The 14,064-nt window shown below is 38.6% G+C and overlaps 1 protein-coding gene across 1 annotated transcript in view; it reads left to right on the top strand.

Annotated features, from left to right (window-relative positions):
• LOC106483518 (probable acyl-CoA dehydrogenase 6) overlaps window positions 1–14,064 on the top strand; it is a 91,272-nt gene that overhangs the window by 52,484 nt on the left and 24,724 nt on the right. Inside the window, exons 3-4 of the mRNA XM_067292192.1 lie at window positions 7,089–7,218; window positions 13,917–14,023. Of these exons, the coding sequence (XP_067148293.1) occupies window positions 7,089–7,218; window positions 13,917–14,023 (237 nt within the window). The remainder of the gene's footprint in view (window positions 1–7,088; window positions 7,219–13,916; window positions 14,024–14,064) is intronic.

Here is a 14,064-nt window from a genome sequence, read left to right as displayed (position 1 = left end):
GAGGGCTGATTCACAGTGATGTCAGTAGGGCTGGCCTGTATGCACCATTTCAAAAGATGTTGGTGCAATACTTGTTTGTTTGTCAGAAGGATGGCAACCTTCAAGATGGAGAGTAGCCTTATTGCCTGCTAGATAAGCCTGACTCAGAGAATTAAACTGAGCTTCAACAAACAGGACTTAAACTAGGGGAACATGCAACAGGTTATAGCAACGTGTTCAATGTGCATCAAGGGTCTTTTTTGTATTTGTTGTAGCTACTGATTGCCTGACCTCAAGCAGCAAGGAGGTTGCAAAAGCACTATTCTAGAAACCTGTGCTGTACTTTGTTCATGAGCTTGCCAGAAGGAAAACCACGCTAGAAGTAATATAGCTTGGCAGCAGAAGTTCGGGAGGTGTGATATTCAGCTTACGCACTTCTTGATTTCATTTTTCCTTGTGTTTTTCTTTTTCCTCTTTTCTTCATGCTGAGGTATTTATTTTGATTGTCATTTTCAAATATATAGTAATTGAGATCTGTACTTTTTAACCTTAGAATAATTGTAGGATGGTTTATCTAGGCTTTCATGAAACTGATATTGGATCAGAATTGCTGAGGGGAAAAAAAACATATTGGTTTAAAAGCAGACAGAAGAAGACTAACAGAAAGAGACTGAATCTGTGATCAGTGAGTACATCAAGTTTTGTCTGAGTTGGAATTGATGCAATAGGTGGTATTTGGGACTGTATGCAATCTTTTTTTTTTTTTGTCTACTTTGTTTTTTCACAGCGTTACTGTTTCTTTTGTTGCCATGTGGACATTTTATACTATATTTATACTGTGCAGCTTAGCTTTTCCTTCCCCATAACATTACTTCTATGTAATTTTTTGATTTTATGGGTATTTTAAAGAACTCTGATACTCTTCTGAGCTTGAAGATTTGTGCAGATGTGTTTGCTGACCCATAGGTCACTTGGTCATGCTGCATGATCATTTAAAAAATCAAGCAATCTTATAAATGTGTAAGAGAGAGTTTTTTGGAAGTCAGAGGGTACCAAGTGCAGCTGCTGTCAACCAGTGACTTAAACTATATTACTCTGGCTTCCCAGAGCAGAATAGCCTAGACAGCTTTGAACCCTGTTTAAGTGCATTCATGGCCCCCCAGCTAGGACCAGGCCTGTGTGATGTGTTTATCTGCTCTGTGGCAAGTTTTGCAGAGTTCATATATGTATTTTTTTTAAAGGAAGTTTCTTATCCTTGCATTGTGAGGAAAAATTCCTCTGTATTTTCTAGGATAGCTCTGCCTGCATCTAAGACAGTGCTAGGCAGCTCTAATTACCTTATTCATCTCAGTAATTTGGTTTCTGAAGTGGTAACAATGATGTCTTGTAATACAGAGTAATGAGTATTGCAGGAACACATAATTTGCATCGTTAATTGGCCTAGGAGTATACTTATTCTGGCTAACTCTGCCTGTTTGAAAAGGAATGAACAGCAAATTCCAGTTTTTCCTTTTCCAAAGAATACCACGTCACAAGAGTAACATTGCTGACTAAAGCTTTAGAACTAGAACCAGAAAAGGTCCTTATCTGCCTTTGTTTTTTTGTATCATCTAGTGTGTATCTGGGAGAGACCAAGTACTGCATGTGGTGGTGAGCTTCCTAGGATCAACCAAACAAAATTATAAAGTACTGTAATTTGTCCTAACTTGGTTCAAACTGAGGGAGCTTGACCGTCCTGCTTAAGATAATACGTTAAGGAGCAGTTTGCATCTGGTACAGGGTCTTTTAGGTGTTGTTTTTTTTTCTTCTTCTTCTTTTTTTCCTTTTCTTTCCCCCCTTGGCTTTCTGTGGATTGATCCAGGTGAATTAGCGTCCGTGTCCCCCCCCCGCCCCCTCCCGACCCCCCCCCCCCACACACACACTTTCAACTCAGGGAGGCTGAAGTGGAATCACAGTGTTCTGCTGTATGAAAGGAGAGACTTTTTCACTGCACCCACAAAGAAGCAGATAACCGAGAAGGCAATAGGTATTTCCTGATCTTGATCAGTCTAGAGTTTTGAGAAGGGATTCCTGGCATTTGAACATCAAGGAGAATACACTTGGGAAAATTCTTTAAGTTGCATTCACCTAAGGAACAGGAAAGGAGTTTTGGTAGGATTTAAATACTGTACTAACCAATGGCACTTACAGTTATGTAACATCAGGGCTCTTTGTAGTCTTCTGGACTTGAAATTCTTAAACTATATTTATGACAGATGAGTAAGGTTTGAACACTTAAACTTTGCTTCTGTTGACTTAAAATTGTAGGCTATGGTGAAAACTGGCAATTAGCTCTGTCATCTTGGCGTCAGATGTAGGATTCTCTCAGACCTATCTTCAAAATGGGAGTTGATTCATGTTTTACTTTTCTTTCTGCAGTCATTAGAAATAAGAGTGCATTGTTTTGCTCCGAGTTATGTGGCAATACTAGAACTAATTCTGCATGATCTCCTTTGGTAGATATACTTTGTGTGAATTTTGGCAGCTCTGTAAGCAAACAAGATAAATTATATAAGTGTTAAAGATTGAGTAACCATGCACCTGTATTGTGTTTTCACTATTTCTTTTTCCAGGCTAACTCACATTCTTAAAACACCCTGCAGACCCCCAATTTTTCCTTGCTTCTACTCCCTTATAAACGCTTTTCATAACAGATGATGTCATTCCAACTGAGAGCTGCTAGATGGAGTTCAGAAGCTGAATTCTAAACAGAAACACGCTTAAACTCTTGCCAAATTTGGAGTAGAGACTTCAGGTCTGTCTGCTCATTGAACAGAGTCGTATTTGAACAGGGAGCCTGTAGCTGAACAAGTCACAAGAAATGTGTTGGTCTTTTCAAAAATAGAGTGGTCATACGAAAGACCTCAGCTTCTCCTTTGCCTTTGTAAGTCCCTTTGTACAGACTCTTTTTTGTCCTTGGCTATTTTCCCCACTGATTTTCTTAGCAGTGTTTCTGTTTTGGCTTGTTGCAGCTGAGAATCAGATAGTGTCTTCCTCTTTTATTTGTATTTTTGGACATCATGTTTGCTGTCTGTATTTGCTTATATATAAATGTCCTGATACCCTAAATCATTTGATTTAGGAGAAGAATGTACATCTGCATCTTTTAAAAAAATGTTTTTTAAAACTTGTTTTATCTTGAACTCCTGCTTCACAAATTAACTGTGTAGAAACAAGCTGCTCTATATAAAATGAGGAGCTTGTTTCCTCAGGTTCAAATAATATGGTTGTGGTCAGCAGAAAACCACAGAGGCAATTAAAAAAAAAAAAGTTAATATACTGACTGTGGAAATGTAACTCAGTTCCTTTACTAAGAGTGTTGTGTAGTTAACTATGCATCTACAAAATATGATTCTGAATTTTGATGGTGATGATGGTGATTCCTTTGATAAACATCTCATAACTCTGTGACTGGAATAAACTTTAAAGGTATAATAAGGAATTTTTCTTTCTCTGTATATTCATGTATGCTTGCTTTGGTTTTTGTCATTTAATTTCTTTCTATAAGAACCTGATAACCATGAATAATGGACAAGATATCAGATGAATCAATGTTTAACAGATGGAAGTTGTTGTGCTATTGTCAGTAAGACATCAACAATTTGAATATAGCAGTGTTGCCTTATTCTACTTGTTTTGAGTTATTAATGTGCTAGTGCATTAGATTTGTTTAGTTTGGCTTTGTTTTGTTCTTTCAGTATTTCCTGCAAATTAAAAATGGAAATGTGGCTAAACATTTCTCTTGAAGCCATGCACGTCAATTTAAAGTTAAATGAAATATTTACCCTAGAAAAGCTTTACATTTGAATATTTACATATAGCTTGTTGTTTTTAAAAATCTAGTCAACTCTGAAATTTATTTGGTTTCTTTCATTATGGATTTTTCATCAAAAATTATATCAGGCATAGTGTTTGCTTTTCTGAATGAAAACTAGGTTGAACTATTGCACTTGGTTATTACTTCATTGTACAGATGCTTCCAGGAAGTGTTGCTGGCTGATATGACTGGTTAATACAACCCTCTTAATGGAAGCTTATTCTCTTATTCCAAATAAACCTTAAACATTCATTCCATAAAACGGTCGCCCTTATCACTCAAGCAAATGGAAATAAAAATGATCTTGTTTCCTTGTCTCAGCTTTGAGTTCAGTACTCGTGGTAGAGAATGCTGTGGGTTACTGTGTGTTATCACAACTGCAGTAAGGGAAACATAGGCGTAACACAAATGGGACAAAATCGTCTTTAGCCATGACATAAAGTTACCCAGGTTAGTTTGGGATATAGCTGCACAAACTGCTCTAACGGGCTGAATATCTGTCTCGATCAAGTGCTGTGTCCAGTGGGCATGGCTGCAACCTTCAAAAGAGGCTTTTCCTGTAATCGTCCATCAAATTACCACTCTCCTTTCTCCATTAAACCTTTTTCCCCTTGGGTTCTGGAACAAAATTGATGGAAAATTAGATGTTTTTGTGCTGATTAACGTTCTTGCAGTTTGTTTCTGCCTTTCTGCCTATCTCCATCTATTGGTCGTCTCCTGTGCCATCTGTTCCCCAATTGCAAGCTGGCTGCAGTGTGCATCATTGCTGCGCTCTATTAGGGCTTCCCCTCCACCTCTTCAACCCCTGAGACTTCATGCTAATTTTTTCCTCTCTCTCTGGTACTATTTATCTTGAATGACATCACTTTGTCTTTTGCAGCATTTTGTTTTTAAAACATACAATTTAGTAGCTAATCTCAAAAGAGATCCACATTAGGTCTATTATATAATAACACATAATGAATAAGGGCATGAACAAAGAATGTATATGAGCTGCACACTTACAAAAAATGATCCTCCTTAGGGTCAGCTGTGTCGATAAACTGCCCTTGTGAAATTACTTTGGGTAAATCAAGAACTAAAGTTTTGATTTGTGAAAAAAATTGGAAGACAAAAATATGAGTGGCTGGTAGACAAAAGCAAAGAGAAAATTAGTAATAACTGTGATTTGGCAATAAAGTGATTGGCTGTTTAAAAAAAAAAACAAAAAACTTTCAAGTGGAAAGCATTTGTGCAATGCCAAAACTAAGGTTATAAATTGTAACCCTGATGTTTTTCCTGTTTGTTGAATATTTTCATTTCTAAATTGTAATTTTATAATACCAAGTTTTCCAGCACACCCCTCACTATCCCATGCCAACAGTGCTGTACTGTTACTAGCTTTTATGTAGTTAGAGGAGGGAATAGTATTTCTTTATTGTCTTCAATTTTGTTCGCACTTGAGTCCATGTTGGCCGAGCACTTTACAGATGTACATTAAGTACTAAGGCTGGGATCCCTCAGGTGTGATTTCCTTCTGTTTGTTTCAAGGGCAGGAAGGGGATTATTGTGCGATGATGCTGAGCTCTGTTAAATGTTTTGCAGTTTATGTCTGGTACATCCTCCTTCCAGATCTGAACTGCTGCTATAGAATCGTGCAAAACTAGCCAAAAAAGTTTCTTATACCAGCCAGATTTTTAAACAGCATTGCCTTTGTGTGTGCATGCATTGCTTACTGTTCCTCAGGCCGTTTATTTATTGATGGGGCCTTTGTAAAGACAAGAGAATTGGATTAGATATTATGCTAAAGACATCTCCATATTACTATCATTTCACTGTATTGTATAAGCTCCCAATAGGAATTTATATTTAAATTTTATATGTATATTCTCAAGAAACATGCTTTATTTTCATGTGGAAATTTTGAAAAGTAGTTATTTCGTAATTCTGACAGTCCAGACCATTCAGGCTGTCCTAAGCAGAAATGTTATTTGAAAGTTAAACTTCACACTTCATCTTTTCAATTTGTTGTGTACCTTCTCTCTGCCGAAAAAGGATGCACAAAAACATTCCCGTGGGTTTAGGAAACAGATAACAGCACACAAAGCCCTATATTTATATGCACTATGTTGCTTTCATTTTTAATTAGCGGTATTTTTTGAAAATTTCAAAGGAGAGCAGTATAGGGGTGAGCTCAGGTAGCGTTTGATGTCAGCAAGTACGCTCGCTTGTGAAAATGGCAGGTGCTCATCTGCCCCATATGGGGTGCGATTGTGGGGTGAGGATTGCATCCATTTGCTGGACATTTTCTTAGCTGCTCTTCAAATGGGTTAAAAAAGAACGGGGCAGGGGGAGGGGAACGTTATCTAATCAAAACTGTTCAGTCAGCTAACAAAGCCAAGCGGTAACCTTTGATTTCTCACTGTGTTTCCTCTGGAATATAAACTGCTTGCTATGGCTAGAAATTACCTCATCTATCATAGAAATGCAGTGCTTTCCTGTGTTTTACTATGTGGTGGTTTATCAGTCCTGGGCACTGCTGTGTGACTGGGGAAGGAGCTGAGCAATAATATCCTCTTTAACTGAATGTGCGGGATGGCATGTGGGGAGGAAGAATCATCTGTGCTGGCACCTGGCCACCACCACATGCTAATGAAAAATGCTTTAATGATTATGGCATCCAGGTGCTAGGATATGAAATATGCACATTTGGTACCCTACTTCTGTCTAACGCTGATTTTAAGCTACAACGGTAACTAACCATGGGGATACCATATGTGCGTGGCCTTGCTTTGTGCTGGCATCAGTACTCAGTGCAAGGACGATTAGCTCCCGTCCAGCGTCCTGGGGGTGAGAGCATGCGTGTGGAGGGCTCTCACGAAGGAAGAGAGGCACGTCTTACCTTGTGGTAATTTGTTCATGTGACCATACTGCAAGAAAGAGTAATTTTACCTATAGAGGTTGTTTTCAGTAGCACTTCAATTTTTCCTGCTGTTTCCAGTAAAAGTAATGATGCTACTTAGCATATCCAGAGGTGACCTGATATGCACATGCATAGTTATAGCAGATGTAATTTTAAGTTCAAAAAAAATTTTTTTACTTTTCAGAAAAGTGTGGTATCATTTTCTTTTGAAAGGAAAGCTGATAATAGTCAAATATTTAAAAATTAGTAGTAAAATTCCAGTTTGCAAGTCCTTGTGGTAGCATTATTTTTTTTCCTCATCGCTTATGACAGTCTTGAGCACTGATGTCACAGATATTTTCTTTTTCTCAGAATATGGTGGCATGGGCTTGGACTTCTCTTATAACATTGCAGTGGCAGAAGAACTGGGACATATCCGCTGTGGAGGTATTCCGATGGCTATTGGAGTGCAAATTGGCATGACTACACCCGCTCTAACCAGGTAATTTTCTGAATGTTTGGTTTAGCCTAAAACCCAAACTGTCATGTGTTTAGAAATAGGAAGAAACATTATTGCATAGATTTACTTTCTAGCTGCTCTTCAGAAACACTTGAGAAAGGAAGCTGCCCTCTACCCTGTCCTTTAGACAGGTTAGTTTTTAGGGGAGAGAATAAGTATTTTTTAATATTGGAATGTACGACTTTTTTAAAAGTAGATGATGTGTTTCCAAGCACAGAACATTGGTGCCGCAGCTGATAAAACAGTCTTAATGCCAGAATCCCCCTATTCACAAATCTGTGTTGTTTGCAACTTCTCTTAGCCAGATGTCCCAGTGCAATCATACTAAGGATGCATTTTGTTGTAATGATTAGGATCAGTCTAATTTTATTTCACAATTTACTTGCTTTTTTCCAGTTTTACAAGGTGCTCCTTGTTGTCTGTGACTTTTCAGAAATAATGATCAATATTGGTGTAAGTCCTCCTAAAACTGTAGCTCATGTATCATGCTGCCTACATATGCCCATAAACTTTCCATGCGTTTACTCACCTTGCTTTTTCACATTGTATTACATCAGTGTTCACCTTTATTATCATCTGCTATCATTCAGACTCCTGCACCACCTGAATCCAATTTCTTTTTCTTTTCCCTCTTTTCTTGCTCTTCCCTCCCCTTTTCCCTCTTTTCTTGTGATGGAGTGTCTTGTAGCAGTTACACTCTTGTTTTTCTTCTTCCTATGGTAGTTTCACATTCTGCATCCAAACAGCAGCTTGCAAAACTAGAGGGAGGCTACAAACAGACCAGTCCAGCAGTTCACCCCTGGAATATGGATATGCCTAAAAATTCTGGAAGGTGGTGGTGGTGATTAAATTCAAATAATGATGATGACATCAGAAACTTACCTGCACAAAATACCTATACAATAGGGTGATTTTGAACAATACAGTAGGGGCATTTTAGTTTTTTTGCCATTCTGAATGAACATATTCGTAATGTAATACAACTGCAGAGCCTGGAATTAATGATTTATTCTCACGATGTCAATCCATCCTTCTACTAGGTGTGTGCAAGTTTGGAGGTCTTAGCCATGGGAAATATTTCTAAAAGTTTTCTTCTTCTTTATGTGATACACCAAAATCTTGCTGGCAGTATGGAGTTCATTACTTGTGTTGCAACAGTAGCTTATTTATAGTTCAACAGAGAATAAAGCTAGTTTTTAAAAGACTTTAGAGAATACTTCCTCCCTCCTGTGATAGAATTTTATTCCCAGAGTTTTAAAAAAATCAATAGGTAGGAGAAGATAGGATTTCATTCCCTTGCAGTGTTTTGGTAGTATGTTACTGCTGTAGTGAAGCAGTGAGATTCTTCAAGAATGCCAACGCATATGGGGTAGGATGTCAACTCTTCAGCCCAGTGAGAGAAAATATTACATTTACTGCTTAACTTCTGGAGAAGAGTTGGGGACAGCTTTGCATGAAAGCAATTGCTGCACACTCTGGAGATGAGTTTTGGAGGGTATGACAGCAAACCAAAAAAAGTACAGGTTTTAACTTGAACATTACAACTAAATGTGTAGTTGAAGCTGCTAGGTCACATACGTTTCTGCTAGATAAATTTTAAAGTGGATGTTCTCAGACAGTGAAAGAAAAAATGTTGTTAACATGGTGAAATTTGTAACTGGATTTGCGTCTGTATTAGTGAACTTTTTTCCTCCACTGCTGAGCCAGTTCCATTGACTAGTTATTCAGTACAGTGTCTCACTGTAAAATGTAAAAGCAAGACTCTGTATTGAAAAGACAAAGAGAAAGTTGTTGTTACAGGAAATTTTATGCTGGTGCAGCTCACCTAGATGCAATCCAGGAACAGGGCTAACTGCTCTTCCTGGGTCATGGATTCAAACTGCGTTCATAACCTGCATGGTTTCTTTAAAGATGTTTGTGTACTATGGTGATCCTAACCTAGTTCAAAGAGATAATCCAGTTTCGCATCTTGACTAGTTGTTCATATAACAATGACTATTGTTATATGTGTTACATGGCTGATATACATGGTAATACAGGAATCAACCATGGTCAAACTTGGAAGCAAGCCTGAAGATTTTGATTTACACACACTTCTTTTGTGTAGACAAATAATGGGGGAAAATATTTTTGCTTCACTTGAAGGAATCTGGAAAGAATGGAGCAGTCTGGGCATCTTCAAGTGAAGCAGTAGGACTTCTAAACTTGAAAATGAAATGCAAAATGTTCTGTCAACAGTGATCTGGTCTTTGATATATCTGATTTTGAACATAACTTTCTGTCAGGTATTCCAAATACATTCTAGATGTAATGATTTACTTGCTTTCATGTGGAGAAAGCAGCTGTCAGGTGAGGCAGTGAATGAAATACATTGCCCCGGGTTTCTAAACAAACCAGTAGTGTGACATCCATTGTGATATCAGAGCAGTGTAGATCTTTTATCTTAGCAGTAGCCTTTGCTTGAATTTTTCTATTATTTCTAGCAGATACTGAGGATACTAAGGTGATCAGTTGGAGGAAAGAGGGCTTTTCTATTTGATCAGCTTACTCTGCTGAGTAAACTGAACAGTTAAAAGCCCTAAACAGTAGCACATCTGAGAATTAATGTTTTCTTCAAAAAAGTTAAAATTTTACTGTTACTGACAATCAGAACAGTAGCTTTGGAAAGCAGAATCATCCACTTAATTGGCTGGGAACAGGATGAAAATGGGAACAGGTCTTTCAAGAGCTGGATGGCTTGCCCCTGGCTTAGTGTAAAAGAAGCTTGTTCTGGTGCTTCTTTGGAAGTACTGAGTTGTCCCTCAGTCACATTTTGTGCCTAATTTCTTAGTGCGCATAACGGAGGCGAGATCTTGCCCTGAGCCATAGTGTAGGCTGTTGTAGCTGAACTGAGTAGAAACAGATAAAGGTTTGGTTAGTGGAGGGTGACGAGAGCCTGACACAGAAGATCTGAAATGTTTGTAGCACCCACGTTTATTGTCCTCTGTTTTTCCAGGTCTCCCTTCAGTTGGCTTCAGCCAGCTGTAAGCAAATTCCCTCCCTCTCTGGACCTGGCACACGCCAGCCTTGGCCAGGCGCTGCATGGTCACAGCAGTGGGAGACCGTGCCTGCATTAATAAGCCCAGTGGCGAATCGGAGCACATTCACACTGGGTACAAACATGCTGAAAGAGCTTCTGGGCTGAAGCTGGTGCTTTCCAGATGGATTACAGGAACATGTATTCTCGTGACTGAAGCCTTGCTTTATTTCCATGTTTTTCCAAAACAGAAATGCCTACAGATCTGCACTTGAAAGTTGTTCAGAATTATGTTTTTCCAGTGAATCTCACTGTTGTGTATCTGTGCTGTTTGTTGCATTTGTTTAAGCTACTTGCCTTTATAATTAAATGCTGAGAGTAGTGTTAGAACTGCCTGCAGTTGTTCATATTCAAAACTTCAGTTTGCACTTGGTAGTGTATCATACAATGTCAGTTGTACTCAGAATCTTCCTTACTAATTGAATTAATTCACTGCAGCTCAGCTTTTTTTCTCCCAGAAGCATAAGAAACAAAAGTGAATAGGATCTGTGGTTCTAACAGGATGATTATCAGCACAATTAAGGCAGAATAGTGATGTGCTATAGACATTATTTTCATTCAATGTAGCAATCTAACCTGTCAGAAACCAGATTTTTATAGCTATTTAGAATGAGTAAAGGTGACTTTCAATTTCTAATTGTCAGAGCACATAAACAGATCTATGTGGATCAAGGAAAAGTTCTTAAATCTGTATTTCACTGTGATTCTTTTTCCATTTACCAAATTTAGCATCATTTACAGGATCATATAGCATTGTCATTTTTGTGTTAGTATTCATGACATTCCACCAATGTTACTAATTAAGTGTGGAGCGAAAAACAATGAACTGCTTCCATGCAGCATGTTTTAAAATGTCATGCTTGGGACTTCTGGTTTACCCAACATCAAGGAGCTTCAGTTTATTGACTTGTGTGTGTGTCTGTCTGTCTATATACATGAAAATGTATTCTAGAGGGTTGCTAAGGCTGCACAGTTAATCATGTGGGAAACTATGCTCTAAAGTATGGCCCCAGCCCAGAAAGCAGACATAATCTAGTGAGTCTAGGGCCAGAGCATAATCTAATTGGAAACAGAACTTTCTAATTCTGGACCCATTAAACTGGAAAGAAGTGGATATTGTACTTAGGCAAACCTGAGATTTTTCTGGGATGTGTTTAAGATGGGTAGAACTTTACAGAAACAACAATTTCTAACACAATAGCCAGCCACTGGCTGAGCATGTCCTTTCCACAAAGCATAGAGATACATGATCTTCTGAGATAGCCTTGCCAGACTTTTTTTTTTTTTAATGGAAAAGTAACATTTTCCCAGCCTCATTTTTGGGAACAGCTGAACTGTTTTCTGGAACTTAATACAAACAAACAGAAATATCAAACCAAAACATTATCTTGAGGCAAGTTCTTGTCATGAAAATCCTCTGTTGAAATACTAAAGGTTGGCAAAGTTAAAAGCATCAGAAAACATTGCCAAACAGCCTTAATAGGCAATGCTGATAGCTCCTCTCATAATCTGTGTTTTCATGGTTTTTTTGTCTGATAAATGTACAGCTGGCTATACTTGATCACGTTCAAAAAAAAAAAAAAGAAAAGAAAAATGTATCCTGCGTAAAAGACCAGGAGACCTTGTTCCAGTATGCTGGGGGAAGGAGTAAATGCTCCATGCTCACTGCTTTTTTTATTTGGGATTAATACTGTGATTGATGTCAGCAGGGGCAGGAATATGAATTGAACTGCCTACATGCACACAGCAAAAATATCTGCCAGCTCCTGCTCGGTTCTCTTGCCTTCTCGTGTCCTTTGACTGTTTTGTGTCAAGGTGGAGGGAGGGCATAAGGGTCATGTTCTTAGCTAAAATGCCATTGCTACTTTGAAAATAACAAGCCAATATTTTTGAAGGATGGCCCAAGTAACTGTAGCCTGCTTAGCAAGCCATTGAGCCTAAGGAGAATAGTGGAAATGCTGACCTAGAAGCCTCTTAGTGAAGAGGAGGCTGAAGAGTGGCTTGTCTTCTATGGATTCAATGCTCATGGAAGATATCTGATGGCCTGAGGAATTTTTCAGTCTTGCTGGCACAAGAACTAGACCGTGAACTCACCATTCACACTGCAAGACCAAATCGGGGGATGTTGATTAGAAAAAAATTAACCTTGAAATGAAATAGACCATGTTCTGAATCAGTGAGGGTAACTAAACATTGGAAAAAAATCTTGTTCAGGGAAAGAATCACTGTTGCTTGTAACCTTATTAATACTAAAGAAGGCACTATTACACAGTAGTTCTCAAGCTCTTTTGCTGGCATCTCTCTGGGGAGGAGGAACATCTTTGGGGGAGAGGAAGCTGCTCCTGAGCAGCCTTTTATGCTTTTTGTGGCAAGAAGGGGTAAAGGGGAGATAAGCATTGCTTCTCTAGTGGGCGTGCTAAAGCCATCTTTATATTGGCAATTTACTCCTGCTCTTCTGTATGAAGGTGCTTTTCCATTTCTCCCCAGGACTGCGACTTAGTGGCTCCCTTCTGTCCCCAGCAGGCACCAGCTAGTTGTCATTCCTGAGCTATCTATATCTTCACAAAGAAATAGCAGCCTTGTTACCAGGCGCTGCTTTTCTGAGGCCTTTGGCAGGGGTTGCTGCTGGTCTGCTGCTCAAAGAGATATTTAGTCCCCCTTTTCTGGGAAGTGCTGTGGTGGTGTGTACAGGGCAGGCAGCTGGTGACGCTGATGTTGGCTTTAGGTGTTAAAAAGTGGTTGCTTATTAGTGGTAATTAAGATTAGGTTATTAGGGGAACAGTTTTATCAAATACACCTGACATTTCTTTTCGATCAGGTGACAGCTTTGGCTAGTAAAATCACTGTTTTGACAAAATACACTGTGATTTTATATTATTTAATCCTTGTAAAATTCTGATCTAAATCATAGCCTAAACAAAATGTGCATAGCCAATATTAAATGGATTAAAATATGGCTATTTTGTGTTAAAATACCTTCAATAGTATGCTTCTTTCCATTTTTATTTTTGTGGGGAGTAGAAGAGCAGCTGGTAAGAAGCTGTCTGATTTCACGGTAAGATTTAAATGCAGATATTAGATATATCAGTACTGGAAATATTGATATTTGCAAAGGGTGACCATCACCTATTACAGCTTCTCAGCACAACTTCTCACCTCCTGTCACCAGTAAAACCTGGCAAAGACCTGGTACAAAAGTCAGCAGATATGCAGAGGGGAGGTCCTCCATCCTGGCTGACTGCAGACTGGAGAAGCATTGAGAGGAAATCCTAGAGACTACATTTATGTAGATCTGATAGCTATCAATGCAACAGCCATAAAGATCAGATTTTGGGCATCTAGACCACACATATTTCTCTGAGAGTAAGATGCCTGAATACTTGTAAAAGCCTCTTTAAAATGAACGTGGCTACCCTTCCATTGAAGGGTCTGGATCACAGATTTTGAGGATCTCTTCTGTCTTTTGGCTCTGGGATAGATTTCACCACGTCATAGGAAAGTTATTTGGTCCCTATATGAGTAGAACAAAATGCATAAGGGTCCTGTAAATAAAATTTACCTTCAAAAAATTTTAATAACCTATCTTTTCATTATATCATTGCAGGTTTGGTTCAGATGAGTTGAAAAAACAGTTCCTTGTGCCAACTATAGCTGGAGATTCTGTGGCTTGTTTGGGAATCAGTGAAGCTGGAGCTGGATCAGATGTTGCAAGTAAGCTAACCTAGCAAACTGCCAATTTTGGACATCCTGGT

Source organism: Apteryx mantelli, chromosome 2 (genome assembly GCF_036417845.1).
Source record: "Apteryx mantelli isolate bAptMan1 chromosome 2, bAptMan1.hap1, whole genome shotgun sequence".
Classification (NCBI taxonomy): Eukaryota; Metazoa; Chordata; class Aves; order Apterygiformes; family Apterygidae; genus Apteryx; species Apteryx mantelli.
Note: the sequence above shows the minus strand (reverse complement) of the source record. Positions and strands in the feature narration are given on the sequence as shown.